We start from the raw sequence: 21,483 nt of genomic DNA, 5'->3' as shown, positions 1-21,483 counted from the left end.
GCTTCTCTGGGCAGCCTGTGCCAGCGCCTCACCACCCTCACAGTAAAGAATTTCTTCCTCATGTCTAATCTAAACCTGCCTTCTTTCAGCTTAAAACTGTTGCCCCTTGTCCTGTCCCTACAGGCCCTGGTAAAAAGTCTTTCTCCATCTTTCTTATAAACCCCTTTTATATATTGAAAGGTGGCAATAAGGTCTCCCTGGAGCCTTTTCTTCACCAGGCTGAACAACCCCAACTCTCTCAGCCTTTCTTCATAGGAGAGGTGCTCCAGCCCTATGATCATTTATGTGGCCTCCTCTGGACCATGTCTTTCTTGTACTGAGGACCCCGGTGTTGGACACAGCACTGCAGGTGACGTCTCTCAAGAGTGGAGTAGAGGCAGAGAATCACCTCCCTCCACCTGCTGGCCATGCTTCATTTGATGCAGCCCAGGATATGATCAGCTTTCTGGGCTGCAAGTGCACATTACCAGGTCTTTTACAGCTTTTCATCCACCAGTACCAAGTCCTTGTTCACAGGCCTGCTCTTAATCCATTCATCCCCCAGTCTGTACTGATACTGGGGATTGTCCATGTGCAAAGGCTTGCATTTGGCCTTGTTAAACTCTATGAGGTTTGCATGGGCCCACTCTTCAAGCCTGTCAAGGTCCCTCTGGATGACACCCCTTCCCTCTCACAAATCAGCTGCACTGCTCAGCTTGGTGTTGTCTACAAGCTTCCTGAGGGTGCACTCAATCCCACTATGTCATTAATGAAGATATTAAATAGTATTGGTCCAGTACAGACCCTTGAGGGACAGCACTCATTACTGGAGTTTATGAGGCAAGACACTCACTTAAAATGCCATGTTAGCTTTCCCAAGTGTAATATTTATCCATGTGTTGGCTGGCTCTCTGCTTGTTCCAGTTGCTGGAGCCTTGCCTTGTGATGCATCAGGATGATGGACCTGCAGCGCCTTCCTTCTCTACTGGCACCCCAGTAAAAACAGGGACCATGTGCCCACCATCCTGGCCCCAGGTCCCGCTGTGCTTCTCACCCCAGCCTAGGCACCATGAGTAGCACAGCTCTGTCACCCACAAGGTACTCTGGACACTTAGCTATCTACTTTCAGGTCCTGGTGGCTTGTGCCTCTTTTTTTTGTTCCATAACCTCTTCTAGAGATGCTTCAGTTTAAGATCTGTCTGCTTACAAATCACTGCACTTCTGAAGGGGGATCGTCCCAACAGGGAAGCAAAAATGTGCTTTGTTTCTCTGCTATGGCCTTTCCTTCTCTGGGTGTTGCTTTGGTACTGCGATCATCTGACCCCAAAGATGCTCTGGTAGGCTTCCTGCTCCGTATGCACTTGAAAACTGATGCATTATTAGTTTTGATGTCTTTCACAAATTGTTCCAAAGATTCACGTTTGCCTGTCACACTGGTACTGTGTTTCTGCATTTAACCTGCAAGAGATGATGATTCTTTCCATGTTCCTCTTTTGAATACAATTTCAGCTTTATGAAGGATGTTCTCTTGGGTTTAATAACCTCCATTTCCCTGCTGTTTAGCCATACCAGCTTCTTTCTGTTCTTTCTCAATCTGTGGCATGTATTTGTACTGTGTCTCCAGCACAGTGCCCTTAAACAGTCTCCATCTGTCTCCTTTGCTGAGGATGGAATAAATCCACATTGTAGAATTTGGGTTGTCTAGGACTCGTTTTTATTATTTATAGAAATATGCATTGTTCTTTCCTGAATGCGTATCAGGCAAGAGGCAGATACAATGTTCTTTAATCTCCTTTCATTCAAGGAAAGGGAGATTTTAAGTGTCATCTGTCCCTTCCCAGTACTTGTGACAGCTGAAGGCAGCGGTGGGGCTAAGTCCTGTACAATCCCTCTGTGACCATTTTCCCCTTTAAATATAAGCAGTATGGATTTCAAGCGCTAGTGATACATGCTAAGATTTGAGATGCTGTTGCGTGTTACCTTATCTGTCTCTCTGTGCATCTGCGCAGCCAAATGGTTCCGACGTCAGCTTTGAACAATGCTGTTTCTGGGGAGCAGAATTCCCACAGGTGACACTGGTAATTTGGCAGCGCTAAGTGTGGATCAGAGGCTGCCTTTGCCTCTGTTTTTTAGTAGACACCATTTTGCACCGTTTGCTGAAGAAGTGGTGATGGGAGGAGGCTGTGAACGATGGACCTAAAAACTCCTCTCCCTGCAGACTGAGACCACGTTTGCTCATCTGTGGTCTATTGTCACTGCTGGCGTCAGGTTTAGCCTGGCTGATGGAGAGCGTGTCCAGGGAGAAGGAGCTGGGCAGCATCCCCCATTCAGCTGCAATGCCTCTTCTGGCAGGTGTAGATAAAACTCCAGGACAAATAGCTTCCTTCTGCCAGTATTAATATAAGCCCGATTATTCCAGGGGCTTATCTTTTGTGCACCTCCATGATGGCATCTTTCCTTGACTTGACTGCTTTTTGGCATTCACAGCAAGGTCTTAACAGTTTTCTCAGTATCACTGCTAGTTTGGAGTCAAGGCAAAACATGTTTTGGACTTTCTCAGACTTTTTGTTCCCTTAATGAGCTGTCTCACCTTAATGTTTTGGGTGATGCCCTAGAAGCTTCGTGTGTTTAAATGAAATGACTCCAGTACTGAAAATTTTCTGGGAAAATTGCCCACGTTTGAATGGGGAAGATGCTGCTTCTCAGTGCCTTTCACTAATGGTCTTCCTCAATTTCTGCAATAGCTGATCTTCAGAATTCCTCTGGTACTCACAGCACACATTTCGTCTGGGACTGAGCAGCGCTGGCTTTGGGGTTTTAGCTGAAGTCCAAAATGCATTCGACCAGTGCTGGTGGGAATGTGATCTCAAACAACACAAGCCTAGGGGCTTGCTGCGATTTCAAATTGTATGTGTGACTGGAAGATGGTTTCTTCTGGAGTTAGAGTTACTTTTCATCTGTCACTTTGCTCCTGATGTAGTTCATAATCAGTGCCTTGATGAGCTGCCTCCTGACTGAATTAAACAGAAGATCATACTGATGATAATCAGTGCTTCAGGACCAGTTAGGAGCATAAATAGGCTCCTTTCTAGCCCACTCTCTGTTGTCTGCTGCCCTTTGTTACAGAGGCACTACTGTTGCCTGCATTCCCAAAGGTTTCCTCATCTACAGTGGAGATTTAAGTAGTTTATTTTTCCATTCAGGGTAGGGCTTTTCACAGCTTCACTTCTGATGTTGTGGCTGAGGTCCCCTGGCTGCCAGTCTCTGGGCTGGGAGCTGATACCAGAGTAAGACACCCCAGACCTGCTCCTTTCCTCTTCTCCAGGCTGCAGCTATCAGTAAATGTTTGGGATCAGACACTTGATCTTGAAATGCTGTGGTCATTCTTCTCTCTTATTCAGATAGAGCCAAGAAATACAGCTGTCTTACACTTTGGCTGGCATCTGCACCATGGAAGAGCAGGACTGTGTGACGGCAGCCCTTGCAGAGCGCTCAGATCTTGGTAGGTCTCTCCAGGCTCCATTGCAGCGAGGGACGCTGTGCTCGGCAAGCCAGTCAATAGTGATGTGCCTGGCTGATCCCAGATCTCCAGGACGTGCCTGTTCCCTGGTGTTTCTGCTAGAAGCTTAACTGTTTGGTGTATAAATCCAAGGGTGAGCCGTGCTCTCTCTCCCTAAAGCTTCATCTGCTCTATGAAGTGGGACAGGGGTAGGAAGGAGACCTGGGTACCATCGTGTCATCATCCGTGCTGTTCCATTGCTAGCTTACTCCATGAGATAAATTTGATCCGGGCCAGCTTGCGCTGTCCTGGACAAGCCCAGCTGTAGTGCAAGGCCAGAGGCAGTTTCTGCAATGGAGTTTGGAAAGGGCTACCCTGTGTTATGGCTCTGATTTTTGGGGGGAGAAAAGAAAGTTTGTTCAAAGGCTCAGACTGTACTGCATGCTCTTGGGGCCAGAGCATGTCTGTGCCCCACTTTCTATAAATTCTTCTTCTGTTGTTGGAGATGTTTTGTGCATGAGGTAGCTGAGCAGAACCAAACTCCTCGCACTGCCTGGCTGTGGGTGTGGGGCAGTCTGGGGGTGAGGTTTCTACTGGGAGAGACCTGACATGGTCCATCCCTCCACCAACATCAGCATCAGCTGAACTTCAGTTTTTCTTGAGGGACATTTATCTAAAAGTTCCCAATGAGTGGCCTTCTATCACCACCTCATTCCTGTGCTACAGCAATATTACTACTGAGCAGCTGTGTGACACCTTTTAAGCATTTTCTTACGGGAATAATCAAGCCAATCAATCAAACCAGGTTTTTACTTTCCTGCTGGGCCTTATATCTTCCAGGTGTCTTCCTCAGGACTCTCTCCTCTTGACCTACATCGTTCTGGAAGCATGGTGCTAAGAGCTGGGCAACTGGAGTGTTACCTAACTTCAGTAATGTGATTCACGTTACTTCACTGTAGGTGTCTACCATGTAGGTGTCTGAGCTCATCGCCCTGGCTCACCCTGGGAGTCGATACAGATGTGCACAGTCAGTGGAGCCAGGGGTGCCATTCATTTGACAAAACGTAGGCGGTCATTTCAGCATGGGATGAATCACAGCTCCATTGACTTCACAGAACAGCTCTCCATTGAGTCTAAAAGGAGCCCAGAGAGACTTGCTCACTGTAGGTGCTTGTTTTATATACACCCACATTTAACTAGATGAGTCCCAAGGCTACTGCAGCATAGGATAGGGCAGAAAGATTATTTCAGGTCTTAGACAGCACTCCTGTTTGTGTACCTCCAGTCAGTCTGTCATCCTTTTTAAACAAAAGTGTGACACTGCTGCTGATGCTTGTGGGTCCGGGATGGTATTTGCAGCCTCTCCTGCCAGCTGGCTGCCTGGACAGCCCTTCTTCATCTTCTGTTTTTCTTTTCATAGTTCCTGACTCTAGCACCTTGCACTTTGCCTTTTTCCTCTGGTATTTTTCAGACCATTTCTCCAGTGATAGTACCACGTGAATCCCAGTCTGCTCTTCTAACATGCTGATGCCCTCTCAGATTGGACCTTCTGCAAATTTCAGTTTACTCTCTGTTACATGCTAGTCATCAGTGGAAACAGTGACCTTGTCCCATGACAGATCCCTGTGAAATCCCGCTTGATATGTCCTTCCAGTTCAACAGTAAAAAATGTGTCAAACAGCTATTTACTCACCTTGAAATTCCCCTCTTGTTTTTTATGACAGTGCCTTGTGAGAGCATTCAAAATGCTTAACTGACATCAAGATACATACTACAGAACTGTCTTTCCCACATTCATGAGACCTATTATGTTCAAACAGAAATTAGGTTCGTTTAGCACAACCAGTTCTTTCAAATCTGTGCCACCTGCTATTTATCACCTTCTCTTCTTCTAGATGTGTTATTAAACTGTTCTGCTGTTTGTTAGAGGATTTTCCTGGGAATTAAAGATGAGTTGCTTCATTTTATACTACTTTGATCTTTCTACTGCCTGTTTTTAAAGATGAGCATCATCCCTTTTTCAGATCTTCTGGAGTGCCATGCATCCCATGCAAGCTTTCAGAGACAACCCATCATAGATGTCAGATACTTTCCACTGGCTGCACAGGCGCTTTCAGTGAATTTCACCAGAACCAGACAATTGGAATAAACTCTTAATTCTTCTAACTGCTGTGTTTTCACTTTAGGATCAGAGCTTCTCTTTGCTGCTACAGTGTTCCCGGGAGTTACCTGTAGCTGTTTAATACAGCCATAACCGTGCTATTTTTTTAATTGCTCATTTGATAGATCTATTAGGTTTGACCCTCCAAACAGTCACAAAGTTACTAAAATAATTTGCAGTAGTCAAGCTAAATGTGCATTAACTGTCTTTAATTTGGTTTCAACAAAAGTCAAACCAGCAGAAGGTCTGACAGTCAACCCTGCGGAAACGAGATGGTCTGGTCAAGTTTGTGTCTTCTCTTGGAGCAGCTCTGAAGAGCCATGCTCCAGCGTCTCTGTATCATGACATTAGTTCATCTGTTTATTCATTTACCAGTTATATGTAGGGCACAGTAGTCTGGCAAGGAACTTGAGGTGCTCTTTTCCATTGAGTATCATAACTTTATTTAAACACAGATGTCACGAGTACTAAATCACTGTTTTGCTTAGTCCTTCTCTGATTCCTAAAAATACCTCCCTGCTACATCTTATTTTTTGAAAGCTCCTATTTTTATTGAGAAAAAAAATTTAAAATGAGTAATTCAGGTTATTTTTTCAGTATGACGCTGTCACAGGTCTTTGATTACGCTGCTTCATCTCCTTCCCCAGGTGGGTTTTTATTGCTTTTTCCAGCCCTCAGAGCTCCAGCAATGCTGATCAGTGGCATCTCAGGTGTCTCTCTACTCCCCCACAAATCTAGTTCACATAAATGTATGGACTTTTTGTTTCACTTTTTATATACATCTACCTGTAAAACTAATTAGTGTGGTTATATCAAAATGTGAAGCTGTGCAATGGATTGTGCTGTGGCCAGTTATGAACCTGAGGATTTTTAGGTGTCTGCAGAGCTAGATGGCAATAGGCAAAAGGTGTGCAGGTTCCAGAGGGAGTTAAACTGGTAATGCTCTTGCAAGATCCCTCTTGCGAGTCTTAACTTCATAAATCCCTCTGGACATCACAGAACAAGAAAATGAGCTAAAATGAACATCCAGCGTTTCTAAAAATCCCACAGGTAGCTCTATCTATGTGCTTTTTGGAGCATTCAGGGACAGAAGGTAGTGTGTTGAGTTTTCCTATTGTTTCTGACAAGCTTAGAGTTTTGAAGGAAGGTACTTCTTGCCAGTTTATTTGTAGGAGGAGGAATAATTCAGAGGTGGCAGAAAGAATCAAATATTCTTTCTGCAGAATAACTTGCGGTAAGAGCAGCAACACATCAGACTTACTTAAAGGCTTACATTATTGCAGGAAATCTTGGTAGATGATGGTTGGTGGGGGAGGCTGGGTGAATTTGTACTTACACGGGGTATGAGCAGTTTTGTCAAGAGTTTCTTCAGTTTATCACGTGGATGAAACAACCACAGAGGAATTAGAGGTACAGAATTTTCTTTCATCATGGATTCTTCACTTTCTGATTGATAAATCAATTGCAGCAGGACAAATTGGGGACTTGAGCCCACCACCAGGTAAAATAGAAATCGTGATTTTGTACATAAAGATTTGTTTGCCTTTCTCTCTCTCCTGCGTGTACACATGCACAAACACATTCTTTTAGAGGTGGCAGAAGTTGCTCTTGGTAGGGGGTTAAGATCTGGCACAGTTCATCTACAGGGGATTAACATGTCGTATGGAAAAAAGGAGATATTCCTGTGGATGTGGAATGTCTTAGGCCTAGCTCTCTTCCTAAATGGTAAGTCATAGTTCAAATAGAAGATAAAAGGCTTGTCGCAGAATCACAGAATGGTTTGGGTTGGGAGGGACTGTCAAGGATCATCTAGTCCCACCCCCCCGCCATGGGCAGGGACATCTTTCACTGGACCAGGTTTCTCCAAGGCCCATCCAACCTGGCCTTGAACACTTCCAGGGATGAGGCACCCATAGCTACTTTGATTGAGGAGTCATGGTTTGAGGTTATCTGGCTCTTGTCACATGGACAAGAGGATTATGTTACCGTGATGACCTCTTCTGGGCATGGTAGTTATGAATCTGTTTCCAGTAGGATGCTTTACACTTGGAAGAGAGAATTTTGTTGTAGAAGGGAGAGTTTTACGCATATTGAGGAACATATGCATAACCAGCTCTGCTTTTGAAAGTCAGGCAATGTGTTGAAAATGTGACATAAAGGGATGACTGTATGACAGCAGCTGCCTCCTTTAAAGCAGTTCACATAGTTTTGTTGAAGTTTATCCATGTTTAGGTACTTTGTTGCATGAAGTCACTGGTTTTGTAGGTACCCTATTTTTTCACAGATAATGCTGAAGCATGTCCAGAATTATAGCGCAAAGTGAAATTATTGGGGAAGTCCAAGGAATTGAGGCTTGTGTGTTGTGTTAGTTTCCATGGACGATGTCTTGTATGTCTTCCAGACTGCCTTGGTACCTGCAGCAGTGTATTGCGTGTATCTGCTTTCATGATCACCTTCCCTTGGTCTGGAAAACAAAGGAATATTTCCATCCCTCTCGCTAGAAGCTCGATAATATTGTGGCGTTAACGCCAGTATCGCAGAACTACCCACCCAAAAAGGGATTGCGATGCCTGTAAGCGTAGCACTGGCAGATGAGGGGCTACAGGGACAGGGTACAGAGGTGTGTCCTGTTCCGGTGCTTGTCGGTCGCGGTCCACGGCTGCTAGAAAGTACGCACAGCAGCGAGGGTTGCCAGCCCAGTCCACGCAGCAGCATGGTGAGCCCGTTGCCTTCCATCCAGAAACACCCACTGCCTCCCCAACCCTGCTGCGTTCGTCAGGGTCCCGGGGGGTGACATGGGGTGCCGTGGGGTGCAGCCTGAGCCCCGGCAGGCCGCCCCTTCCCCGCAGCCAGGGGCAGGAGGCGGCAGGCGCGGTGTGCCGGTGGGGCGTGTGCCTGCCTGCGGCGGCGGTACCGCGCATGTTGGGGCACCTCATACCGCAGTGTGCCAGCCCAGCTGCTCTGTGCCAGCGCCCGTCCGCGGCCGTCTCCTCCCTCCGGCGAGCGCGCCTGCCTGCGCGCCCACTGCTCGACCTGCTCCTTGGCAGCATGTTTCTGTGCAGTGCGGTGCCGCACGAGGCTTTGTCCCCACCGCTGCGCGCTGGGCAGAGCCCATGGCTGGTCGCACGCCCCTGGCTCTGGGGGCCAGCCCGCGCCATCGCTCCCTCTCCGCATCTTTCGGGTTTGGCTCGTGTGTAAAGCTCCTTCCCCTCGCTGCCGAGAAGGACCGAGGTCCCTGATTAATTCCACTCTGATGTCAGACATGCGGCTCTGCTGGGAGGGATTTGCAGGGCTGCATTTAAGCTCCAGTTTGCTGAGAGAATCCCTCTCCCATCTCCCCTCCCCGTGCGCCCCCCGCCCCTCCCGGCGCACGTAGAGGTGGTTTGTTGGAAGGGTCGCTGGCGGCCGGGGTCTGCGCAGAGCCGCACATCCATTCCTCTCTCTCCACTGCTGGATTTTCCCCGTTCTTCTCGTCTGGCCACGGCGGAGGGCAGGGAGAGCAGCTTTGTTAAACTAGGACAATGCAATGCATCCCCCCTCTGCTAATGACAGACCGTTACTTAGCAACGCGGGGGGGGATTTTTAAGAGAAGATCAGAGCGCCGGGATGAGGATATAAACTCTGCTGTTCTCCCTCCCGGGGAACTTACCAAAGAGGCACCTCTCCTTTCATCAAGCATCTAATTTTTTTCATACGAGAGGCAACGGGAAAGTCTGAGAGCGCTGGTTCCCTGATGGATGGATGGCTGCCTCTCCCCGCACCTCCTCTGCTCAGGCGCTCCACTCTTCAGTTATATGCTAAGGGCATCATTTAAAGGGAAGCCCAAAGCGGGATCACTAAGCTCCCTGCATGCGTATGCAGGTGACTGAGAAGGGGACCGGTGGGCAGAAGGGTGATCCAGGCAGCCGGGGCTTTCCTCCACCTACACATTGAGGGAAAGTAGCTTTCATCTTTTTGTTCTGACTTTGGGCAAGGGAGGGAGGGAAGCAGATTGTGCCCAACTCCTTGCTGAGATGAAACGGTCGATGAGAAGAGGTCTCCTTGTCACAGGCACAAAGGCCACCTCCGCCTGGCAGCATGGTGCTGAAATCTAACCCTAGCATCATTCTCTTGTGCTCTTTCCTGCCCAGTGACTACATCATTGAGGAGAAGACGGCCGTGCTGCAGAAGAGGGAGCATGAGGGATTCGGGTTTGTATTGCGAGGGGCCAAAGGTAAGGGCTGCTTCTTTCGCTCGGTGCTGGGGCTGGGAGGGAAAGCTCCTTCTCCTCACTTTGGCTGGTGCTCAGGACCCCCTTTCCCTGGCTGCGCCGAGCAGCCCGCAAGCCCCTGTGCATCGGGGTCTCTTAGGGGACTCTCTTCTCCCCCTCTGGCAGCTAGGCAGATGGAGTGCAGCTTGTCTCTGGCTACATGCATTATACAGAAAATGCCATTCATGGCAAATATGCATCTCTCACACTTTCTGGGGTGTTTCTCTGGTACAAATGCCGGTATTCATAGCTTCGCATTTGTAGGAGTTTTCACTTCTGTCTGTTTACTGGGCGTGTAAAGTGCATCTGCTCTGTTTCAGGTGCAGATGTAAGCCCTGTGGGGCAGGGCCTGTGTTCTCCATTGATTTTTTTTTTTTTTTTTTTTTTTTTTTTTTTGCAATGCTTGAAGTATTTCACTATACCTTTGCTGTGTAGAGCTGGGGTCCTTCTGGGAGCCCTGGCTGCCTTGGGGTTCAGCCCCGGCATGAGGGCAAACCAGCAGATGTCTGTCCTGCAGCTGCCACCATGCCTTCGACCCTGTGCTGCCAGACAGCCTCTGCTCGTGCCTGGGGCACGTGTCCCCTGCACAGCCCTGGAGCACCTGTGCTCGTGCAGCCGGTACCTCGGACCGGGTTGTTCCTGTGGCTCCTCGTGCCAGAAACTGGTCTTTATGCTGCAAAAAAAAGAGAGTCCCTTAGGGACTGGTTATGAATGTGCTCCCATTCACATAGGAAACAAGCTTCACCCCCTGTGCTCGGGAGGCAGGTCCACCTCCAGCTGGAGAGTCCTCTCTCCAGCACTTCCAGGCTGAAGGCTGGGGAGAGGTGAGGGGATCTCAGAAATGCAGCTGCTGAAAGCAGAGGCACAGCAGTGCATGGTTCCAACCCTTCCTTGCATGTAGGGTGTGAGATGCAAGAGTTAAAGCTTAGAATAGTGGCTGCCAGCTCATTTGGTAGTGCTGCTCCTTTCCTGGACCTCGGCGTGGCTGGAGATCGTTGTGATTTGGGTTTTAATCTTGGATGTGATTTTCTGTGGGGATTCCTGATTTGTCTTTGTTCTGTCCATATTGTGAAAGGGCTCTGTGTGCCAGTGGGTGTGTTTGCGTTCCTGTCGGAATATGGTTGCTGTCTCGTCCTCCCTTCTTTCTCCCCTTCCCTATGTATGTGACATACGTGTCTGTCCATGTGCTGCTCACATCAGTCTGTGTAACATGAAGTGAAACTTCAGGGCTCAAAATGGCATCCATTTTTTTGCCAGATCAGACTTGCAGCTATTGTGTTAGGAAAAATGGGAAAAATTTTGTCCCATTTCCTTTTTTCTTTCTTTTTTCTTGTTTGCCCTCCTAATGTTTGTAGGCTTTGTATTTTCCTTTGTCTGCTAAGACTGAAAGAGAGGACTTGGAGCAGATGAAACGGTGGGCATGAGGCTGTGTGGGACTTGGGTCTGGCTTACAGATTCACAGCCTGGCGTTGCTGCGGGGGCCACTGAGCAGCCTGTGGCCGCAGAGGGTTGTGGCTTGGGAGCCCTCGCAGGCTAGGCATGGTCTCTCATGCTGCCATCTGGGACAGGGGTGCTGGGGAGTCTGCTGAAGCCCCTTGGGGAGCAGCATCCTCTTTACAGAGAGGTGAATGTGGTGGCTCCAAGTCACCCCCTTTTTTCCCAGCCACTCAGCCTGGTGGTTTCTGCTGCCATGGGGTTTAAGCTGGAAGGAGCGCTGAGACTCTCTCTTGGCCCACCACCACTCACACTTCATTGAGACACTGTGCAAAACACTTCAGGCATCGTTGGGTGAACCGGAGAAGGGGTCTGAAAATGGGAGGGACCAGAACATCAGCAAAGTCCCTGCAGAGGGAGGGAGCTGGTTATTAAGTGAGACTCAGCTGGATGATCCTCAAAGGAAACTGCACTTTGTGCTGCAGAGGATAGTGAAAATCTTGCATGGCTTCTACCGGTCTTGCTGAGGGTTGATTCCTTCCCAAGCCCAAATTTGCCTGGCCACGTTAGCTGTCTCAGCACCTGCATGCCTGGCAGACCATGCTCTCCACCACCCTGGAGAGCCAGTCCTTCCCAGCTTGTCCCATCTCCACCTCTGTCCAGTACCAGCAGGAGGTGATGTCCCAGTCAAACCAACTGAGCATTTGGACAAAGGGTATTTTATCCTGATCTGCACCTTTTGGACACAGGACTTGCCTGCAGCCATTGCCTTAGGCAATCATTTGAAGCAGATGGGAAGCCATGTAGCAGCCCCTTCACTCAGCACTGTGACAGAAAGTGATGAGCAGGTGGATTCACTTCTTCGTTTTGTGGCCCAGAGAGGCCATCCCTACCTTCCACATACACAAACGATAGACCTGTGCTTAAAATTCTGGAAGGTGATATTTCTTGGCTTGTAATATCCAGAATTCAACCAGTCAGTCTTCTGTGCCTAGACTAGAGCAACCTCCCTTTTCCTGGCTAACCTGACCACAGATCAGGTCTATTTAGTCTATTTAGTAATATGAGTCATTAAATATTCATACATACTTCCCTGGGGCCGTCTGTGTAAACAGTGGTTGTTACCACTCATACAGTGACTGCACTTCACGTGGTCTCAGCAAATCCATGTTGCCAGTACCCTGGGCCGAGGAATATTGTGTCTAGGCCAATTAATGCTCATGGGCATCTGGTTATGGTGGGTTCTGTGAAAGCGGGAGAGGGACAGGCAGTCCCTGACTTGGGAATTTACTCTCTAGGTAGAAGCAGATAATTTTATGAATAGCAAGGATATTGCAAATAATACAAATCTAGTGTTAAAAAAAATAGAAAAGGAAATGGCTCCAAGTGTCCTTGCTTCAGGGCATGAGCTTTCCTTTGTCTCCTTAGTCTGAGAAGAAGCCACTAGGTGTGGGGCAGGTGATTCATGAAGTTCCAAAGGTCCAGTGGTGATTGCTTCCCGTGATTTGCATGTCTCCCAAAGCAGCTGATACGGTACACTGCTGGGGAGAAGATGCTGTGCTGATCCAGATCCAGTGTGGGAGTCAGTTTGCTCCTGTTTCTTTCTTAAGCAGTATCAACTTTTTATTGCACACACACACACACACACCAGTTCTCCAGCCAAGCAAGCACTTCACCTGCTTTACCAGGTGCACCTGCCTTGACGCTGAATGCAGATGTGCTTTCCAGGTTTCTGCCCAGCTTGCCACACTTGCTCCATGGAGTGAGTGTCCTTGACACACTACCTGCCCTGGTGCCGTGGGCTCTCCACAGCCCCAGGCCCTGCTGCTCTCCTCTGCCTGCCATGGCCTCTGTGCCCCTCAGTGCCCTTCCTGCGGCTGCTGTCAGTCCCTGCATTTGAGCCAAACTGTCAAGGAGCGCTTGTAAAACCAGCAGGTCACAGCTCGTGACCCAGGTGCCGATCCATGGGACTCACCAACAGGGAGGGTCGGTCTGTACCCCAGCCCCATCCCATCCAGCTCCGCAGGAGCCATTGCCGTCCCCAGCTGCCTGGTTGCTCCAGAGCATTCCCTGGGAGCATCTTGTTACCTTCAGTATCACGGGAAAGCTGGTCACTGTGACCGCACGGCTTCCAGCCCTGCACCTGAAGCCCATGCGGCCATGGCCAGCACCCATTGCCCACGCCTGGCCATGGGTGAGCTCATGCATGGCGTGCTGTGTTCCTCCTCTGGTGCCACACATGAGCTGCTCACCCATGACTCGGTCCTGTGGTTGAGACTGAGTTCTGGCCACACGGGCTTTGCAGGGGAAAGCGCAGAGAGCTTGGGGTTCAGGTTAGGGAGAATCTCTGTGTGGATGTCATCTGCTCACTTTACAAACTCCCGCTTGTTTTTTGCCACCTTTTCTCTCTACAGGACGGTTGAAGTTTAATGTTCATCATCAGATGTTTGTGTTTGCAACTCTTTGCATAAAGACCAGCCAGAGCGACTGGCATTGCAGATGCTGAGACTAATGGCCTTAGGTGAATTCAGTGAACTGGCCACACAAGCCCAGAATTTGCCTGGGTCTGTAGCAATCAATGAATCATTTTAAAGCATTTTAGTTTTGTTTCCTGTCCATCACTTGGTATGAGGACCTCAGGCTCAGAAGTCTCTGCAAGCTCAGTTTGGGTGCTGTGAAGTGCCTGGTGCTGGGTCTTGTTGGCCAGAGGCAGGGGTCTCTGACAGCCGCAGCTCCTGCCCTGCAGGCTGCGGTGAGGGAAGTGCAGTCAAAGGGTGAGGATCTTGCTCTTTGCTCGGGGCAGAGTTGTCCTAAAGCCCTGCAGCAAGTTTTTGTATGCAGTGGTGGTATCATAAAGTTTCTTGGAAATAAGAGCTCACTGACGGTTTTCAGAATGTGGTTCTTGTGCAGAGTGCTGTGACTGCAGGGCTACAAAGATGAGGAGGGGACTGGAGCATCTCCCTTCTGAGGAAAGGCTGAGGGAGCTGGGCATGTTTAGCCTAGAGAAGAGAAGACCAAGAGGGGATCTTATCAGTGTCTACAAACATCTTAAGGACGAGTGCCAAGAGGACGGGGCCAGGCTCTTTTCAGGGGTGCCAGCGACACGACAAGGGGCAGTGGGCACAAGCTGCAGCACAGCGAGTTCCACCTGAATATGAGGAAAAACATCTTTACTGTGAGGGTGACAGAGCAGGGGACCAGGCTGCCCAGAGAGGCTGTGGGGTCTCCTTCTCTGGGGACATTCAAAACTCACCTGGTTGTGACTCTGTGCAACCTGCTCTGGGAGAGAGAACCTGCTTTAGCAGGAGTTGGGCTAAGTGATCTCCAGAGGCCCCTTCTGCTGCTAACTCTGCTTCTGCCCCAAACTCTGACTATTCTGTGACTGTGTGACAGTTTGTGACCCTCAGGTTGGACAGAAGTTAGGACTGGAGGTGTTTAGACAGAGTGTGTCAAACACCATGTCTGTCATCTGTGTTGTTAAGGGTGGTGTCTTCCTTATGGAGATCTGATGGAAAACTAGGAACAAGGCCCAGCAGATTCTAGATATGGCCATTGCTACTTGTGGCATGCCTTTTTACAGTAGCCTTAGAAACTGAAAAATTCAGGAGCTGATTTTAAATAACTGCTGTAGCAGTCTTCTCCCTGCCCCCAAACACACATACTCCATTAGTACTGGTACCTGTTGACCACCCAGCTGCAAGCAGGTACCTGCTGCTCCAGTGCTCTGTTTGGGTGTCAGAACAGTGCTGTGTGGCTCCCTGCCCTCAAACTGAGACGTGCCTTCAGGATTTTAAGTGAGAAGTACCGAGGCAGCTATGGTATTATTTTATTTTTCACTCTGTAAATGTGTTTCTGGTGAAGTTTTGTGAAGTTTTGGTGAAGTTTCTGGGATATTGTTGTGGTTTAACCCCGGCCAACAACTAAGCCTCACACAGCCGACTGTCACAGCCACATGTTCATTCCCAGTGAACATCCCCAGGGTGATGGAGAGAGACTCAGAAGGGTGGAAGTGAGAAAACTGGTTGAGATAAAAAACATTTAACAGGTAAAGCAAAAGCTGCGTGCGCACGCAAAGCAAAACGTGGAATTCATTGACTGCTTCCCATGGGCAGGCAATGCTCAGCCATCCCCAGGAGAGCCGGGCTCCGTCACGTGTAACGGGGACTTGGGAAGACAAGTGCCACCACTCCAAACATCCCGCTTTCCTCCTCCTTCCCGCAGCTTTACATGCTGAGAATGACACCGTAGGGTCTGGAATCTCCCGTGTGTCAGTCGGGGCCAGCTGTCCCGGCTGTGTCCCCCCGCAGCTCCCTGTGCCCCCCGGTCTGGTGGCTGGTGGGATGGGGTGAGGTGCAGAAAAGCCGTGTGAGCTGCTCAGTGGTGACGAGAACACCCCTGTGTTACCCACAGTGTTTCCAGCAGAAATCCAAACCACAGCCCCACACCAGCTACCATGAAGAAAACTGACTCTATCCTAGCCAAAACCAGCACAGATCTTAACAATTTTTTCTGCTTGAATTAACTTGCAATACTTTTCACTGCCAAGCTTGGCTAGTAATAAGTGTAATTTTTCTAGGGAGAAAAGTAAAGAGGGGAAGGGAGAAAAAAGGAAGGGAAAGATGAAGAGGAGGGAAAGGAAAGGAAACGAGAAAGGAAAGGAAAGGGAGAGGAGAGAGGAAAGAGAAGGAAAAAGAGAAGAAAAGAATATATCACTTGGAAGGGACCTACAACAATCATCTAGTCCAACTGCCTGACCACTTCAGGGCTGTCCACCAGTTAAAGCATGTTGTTAAGGGCATTGTCCAAATGCCTCTTCAACACTGACAGGCTTGGGGCATCAACCACCTCGCTAGGAAGCCTGTTCCACTGTTTGACCACCCTCTTGGCAAAGAAATGTTTCCTAATGTTCAGTCTGAACCTCCCCTGATGCAGCTTTGAACTGTTCCCAGGCGTCCTGTCCCCAGATCCCAGGGAGAAGAGCTCAGCACCTCCCTCTGCACGTCCCCTCCTCAGGAAGCCGCAGAGAGCAATGAGGTTGCCCCTCAGCCTCTTTCTCTCCAAACTAGATAAACCCAGAGTCCTCAGCTGCTCCTCACAGGACGTGCCTTCCAGCCCTTCACCAGCTCTGCTGCCCTCCCCTCTGGATGCATTTGAGGATCTTCACATCCTTCTTAAGTTGTGGGGCCCAGCACTGCACACAGTGCTCACGGTGAGGCCGCACCGGCGCAGAATACGGTTTCCTCTTTTGGTGGGCTGGTCATGCTGTGTTTTATGCCTGCCAGGACATGGTCAGCCCTTTCCGCTGCCAAGTGTCCCAGAAAGCCTGTATTTTGAAGTGCCATCAACTGATGCTGCAAGAGCCAAAATCAAGGCTGGGGTTTACCGTGTCGGGTCCTGGGGAGCAACTCCTCATGACGCTGGGTAGCCCAGGGGAAAAGCAGCATGGGTGGCAGGGGAAGAGCGGGCTCTTCAGGCCTGGGCGCGCTTGTGGCCATGACAGGTACCGCTGAACTAGTTTTGTGGCATGGGCATCCCTTTAGGATGCTGCTGTGTGCCAGCAGTGATGCCATCCTCCCTGCGGTGGCAAAGGCAGAGCTGACCCCTCTTCTTGGCTTCTGAGGGGCTGTCAGCACCCCCGTGCCCAAAGGGCAGGATTGGGGTGCCGCGGGGCCTTTGCCCTCTGACCTGTGGTGCTGAGGCTGGTGTCAAAGCCACCCCGGGGCTTCCTGGTGATCTGGCTCTTCCAGGTGCAGCTGAAGCTGGTGTCCCTGGTGTGAGACAGCCCGGACGGGGTGTTTAAGACCAGGTAATGGCTGCTGTGATCAAATTGCAGAACCACAGCTGTAATGTTAATGTAATGGCTCCTTGAGAGGTACAAATTATGCTTCCTGAAATTTAAGGTCGTGAGCTTTTACAATGAATGGTAGACCTCCTTGTTAGATCGTTTTACCTCATTACCAGCAAGAATTTCTGTAATTGAATTCCAAACCTTTTGATTTAGTTTAGCCTTTGCCAGTTGGATAAGAGAGCTTCCTCAAATTTTATTTTCTTCCTGGGTAGGCACCTATAGATGAATTGTCACTGAATTACATACTTCTGTCCTAAAGCTTTCCTGCAGGCTCTGATCTGGAAATGATATTTTGGAGGGTCTGGTCCCAAGCTGGTTTTTGTGGTGGCTGGTTTCCTGCCTCTCAGCCTCCATGAGAGGCATAGGGCAGGATTCCCAGGTTGTGTAAGAAGTATTGGTGTCCTCCTCCATCACCGGGGCTACAGCCAGCTCTGAACACCGCAGGTTGTTCTGGTTAATATTTCTTGTTTTGTTGGTGTTGAGACAATGGTGAGGGAGCTGACAGTGTCACAGGCAGCACTTTGGAGGAATGGCCGGATTTCGTCAGTGTGGAGTGGGGAATGATGCTAGAAGTGGCCAGGCTTCACAGATAACTGACAGGGAATACTAGAGACCTTTGGGATCCCCAGGAGGTAACCCCCCAGTGATAGCAGATAAAGCTGGGATTACCTAGGTAATGGTATTAAAAATACCAGGTTTGAGCACAGATGTAGCAAAACTGGGGTGAATGGGGGGGAAAGTAGCTAGAGGCAGATTGTTCATTTGGGAGGAAACTGGAGCAGCAAAAAGGAGGGTCAGGAACCAGTGGAAAGGTTACAACAGTGTGTGAGTGATGTGACTGGGGCTGTTTGGCAGGGGTGTATGCTCGGCAGCTCTGGGCAATAAACCATATTGGTTCTTCTGACCATCCCCTGTGTGTCCACCCTGCTCCTTGGTCTCCAGCTGTCAGCAGAACAGCCCTACAGATGGATCGGGCATCTCAGTACCAGGCTGGTGCCTACTGCAGTCCCGTTGACATCGGCATCTGTCTACCACCTCCGAAAAGCTGGCTTTTAGGGAAGAGCAAGCTCCTGAGGTTTGTTGGGAGCCGTCCCTTCCCCGTGGCCAGTACTGACCACAGGCCGTTCTGAAAGGCATGCTGCCTGCAGGCAGCGCGTGGGTGCCTGCCTACAGCCATGCTCAGGCAGCATGTGCTGCAGCATCTTCTGTGTAGGGCTCCATCTCCTGTGACCCAGAGGAGCACAGGTTTCCCATATCAGGCTTGTGGCTGCACAGACTTTGCCTTTGCCAGAGCATTAGTTTCCAGAGGTGCTTCTGCCCCCTTCAGAAGACTCTGGTGCTTTGGAAAGAGACATCCCCACCACCAGGGTCTCCTGCACATGGCACTGTTGCAGGTGCTCCATAGGGTTGCTGTCAACATACATTTCATTTAGTTTTGTTCTGTTCTGAGAAAATGATGTGCCCGGTGCCCACAAGTAAGGGCAGGGCTGGGCTTTCAGGTGGTAAGCTGATTTTACGACTTCTCTGGTACTTACCCAGGAGGCTTTAATTACTGTGTACTGCAGGAGAATTTTCTCCCTTTGCAGTAGAGTATAGAGCAGTGTCAGTACTGGCCAGGTACAATCACAGCACTGGTATATTTGACTAAATTGTAACTAAAAGCAGCTGTAAGGGAAAGTTCTGAAACAAGGCAGCACAGTTGCAGACTCCAGTAGGTTTCCTCCATATTGCCTGAGTCTGTGATTAATATAGGCAGATGGGCAGTCCGGCGCTGGATTGCACCTACACCTGGAAGTCACAGCTCCTCCATCCACTGCCTGACGTGGCTGTTGGAGACACCCAGAGCAGTTAGCCCTGCAGACCTCATTGTCTGCATCGAAAAGGGGTGGTTTGGTTCATGTTGACTTGTCCATTACTAGAGCTTCTTTCTTGTTCCCTGTAAGTGCTGGGACTTCAGGCGGTAGCAGAGGAGAGCTGGTTGCTTTCTCTGTCGGTGTTTTTCCCCCTTGTCTGTTAAATTATGCTTCTCGTATTTGTTTCATAAGGATACGGTTCCAACTTCAAGGATGTATTTTCTTGTTTACTGAATCTTTAAGGCACTAGTGACACTTTACAAATCGTGTATCACGGCATGCAGTTACTGTATATATATGGCTTCCAGCCCACGGAAAATTATGCGCCTGGAGTCCTCATGTAACACATCAATAATGCAGGTGACAAAATTGGCTATAAGGCTGGGTTTCCTAGGTTAATTTTATCTGTATTCCCTATCAGTTTGTATCTTTGATGACCAGTACAAAAAATGGATCCTTGAGCTATCCCTCAGGTGACTCTTTTCTGAGCTGTGACTTAGGATTCCTTCGCCATGCGCTGGCTGTCACCAGCCCCATGGTAGGGAAGTGTGGGGCAGTGCTGCTGAATTGTGCAACCGTGAGATTCAAGGGGGGGCAAGCCTGGTGGGATGGGTGTATCTGGAGTCACTGTGGTAACCTGGTTTGCTCACATCAGGCTCCTTCTCCTGGCTAGGAAACCAATTAAATTGTCATCTGTCCAACTCTGTCCTCCCCAGGGACCAGGGCTTCCACTTAACCTTTTCATGACTTAATTATGATGCATGTATGATGAGAGGGCAGCACTGGTTGTCATGCTGATGCTCCTGTTTTGTGAAGTACAGTGCTGATAATCTACAGAGACCGTATGTCTCATTATAATTATATAAATAATTTACTTGACATTCAGAGAGCCTGAGTCTCCCCTTTTTCTCATTTTCAGAGGTTCAGGCAATATACAAGGTCTTTCTCACCTTAAACTTTGTATCCATCTGGGCCTGCATCTAGCATAAGTTATTGGGCACCTAGTTTTGCAGCTGCAGTCTACAGCAAGGTCATGTTTGTGGTTCTTTGAGCTTCAGGCTATTGAAAAAAACTTGCTGGTCAACACAGATCCAAAGAGTTGAATTTAACGTGGGGTAAGTCCTGAGGGATTTGGAGAAATCAGATGTTAAAGTTAGCATTTCTAAAAATAGGTAAGATGACTTATCAACTGTTTGCCACTTAAGCTAGTTTCCATCAAAGGAAGAAGTCATGGAAAGCTGTTGATAAAAAACATCTCAGATCATTCAGCATGTTAACATCTCGTCAGGCAAACTTGGTCCGGTACTAGCTAATGGCTATCTGATTTAGCAGAAAAATCTTGCATAAAAATTTTAAATAAAAAAATAAGTAGTATGGTAAATGATGGAAATATTTTTTTCTGTGTTACATCAGTGTCTATACATTTCACACGAAAGAAAGAATGTAGGTCACATTTACTGGAGTGACCTGATGTCAAAGGAGATGTATGTGCAAGATCATCCACTGACTGTGTTACTAAATCTACTGCTTTATTAGGGTTTTGACACAGCTCTTAAAAAATACATTGTTTTGATAACACACTTAGATCAGGGGTCCTCAAACTACGGCCCGCGGGCCGGATACGGCCCCCCAGGGTCCTCAATCCAGCCCCCGGTATTTACAGACACCCCCTGCCGGGGGTTGGCGGGCGGGGGGGAGCCAAGCAGCTGCAGATGGCTGCCTGCCACTTCATCCGCGTGCCAGCCCCCTGGTTAAAGTTCGAGGACCCCTGACTTAGAGTGAAAAGTAATTTACCTAGGCCTGTTGATACAGTACATCACTGCCTATATTGCTAACAAAACTAAACCATGCTTTCTGCATACATCAGCTGAGGTGAGGCAGATCTGCAGGGACCTTTCTTGAAGGCTCTGGCCGTTGTCATGCATGATATCAGACTAGATAATCACGGTTTTTTTCTGACGTGCTTTTTGTATGTGTTTAAGGCAAATGGTTTGTTCAAGCATCACCAGCCACTAAAGAAGACATTTGGTGTTTGATTTCTTAGAAAGTTAGCCTGGATCCTTCAGTGCATCCTGCTCAGAGCTGTCCCTACACTATCAAAGAGTGTCCTTTTACCAATGGCTCTTCCGAATGAAGATGAGACAGTGAATCCTGCACAGACTAAAGATTCCTGTGAGAAAAAGACACCTCCATCAATCCACTGAAAAGCCCTGAGTGAGAGCCTTTGGTTCACCTGGCTCTGAAATTGCCAGCCTGGCCAGGGTTTGGGGAGCGTGTCTCTCTTTAGAATTCCTGAGCTCTGCATCTGAGCCAGCTGTTTCATGCAACCGTGGCCTCGCTGTTGCATTTCTTACCACCCAGTTTCAGCTTCTCCCCTACCCATGTGAGAATTACTCTGCTCGAGGCAGGGACAGTACGAGCTATCACAGCCAGACTGTGAGAGTCCCTTGTGCTGGTGTT

At 48.9% G+C, this 21,483-nt stretch overlaps 1 protein-coding gene across 1 annotated transcript in view; it reads left to right on the top strand.

Annotated features, from left to right (window-relative positions):
* Positions 1-21,483, top strand: part of SHANK3 (SH3 and multiple ankyrin repeat domains 3) — a 362,955-nt gene that overhangs the window by 261,762 nt on the left and 79,710 nt on the right. The window contains exon 17 of the mRNA XM_040596580.1: positions 9,770-9,852. Coding sequence (XP_040452514.1) covers positions 9,770-9,852 — 83 coding nt within the window. The remainder of the gene's footprint in view (positions 1-9,769; positions 9,853-21,483) is intronic.

The sequence above is a fragment of the Falco naumanni genome, chromosome 5 (assembly GCF_017639655.2).
Source record: "Falco naumanni isolate bFalNau1 chromosome 5, bFalNau1.pat, whole genome shotgun sequence".
Lineage (NCBI taxonomy): Eukaryota > Metazoa > Chordata > Aves > Falconiformes > Falconidae > Falco > Falco naumanni.
The sequence above is the reverse complement of the archived record's forward strand: the minus strand, read 5'-3'. Positions and strand labels throughout refer to the sequence as shown.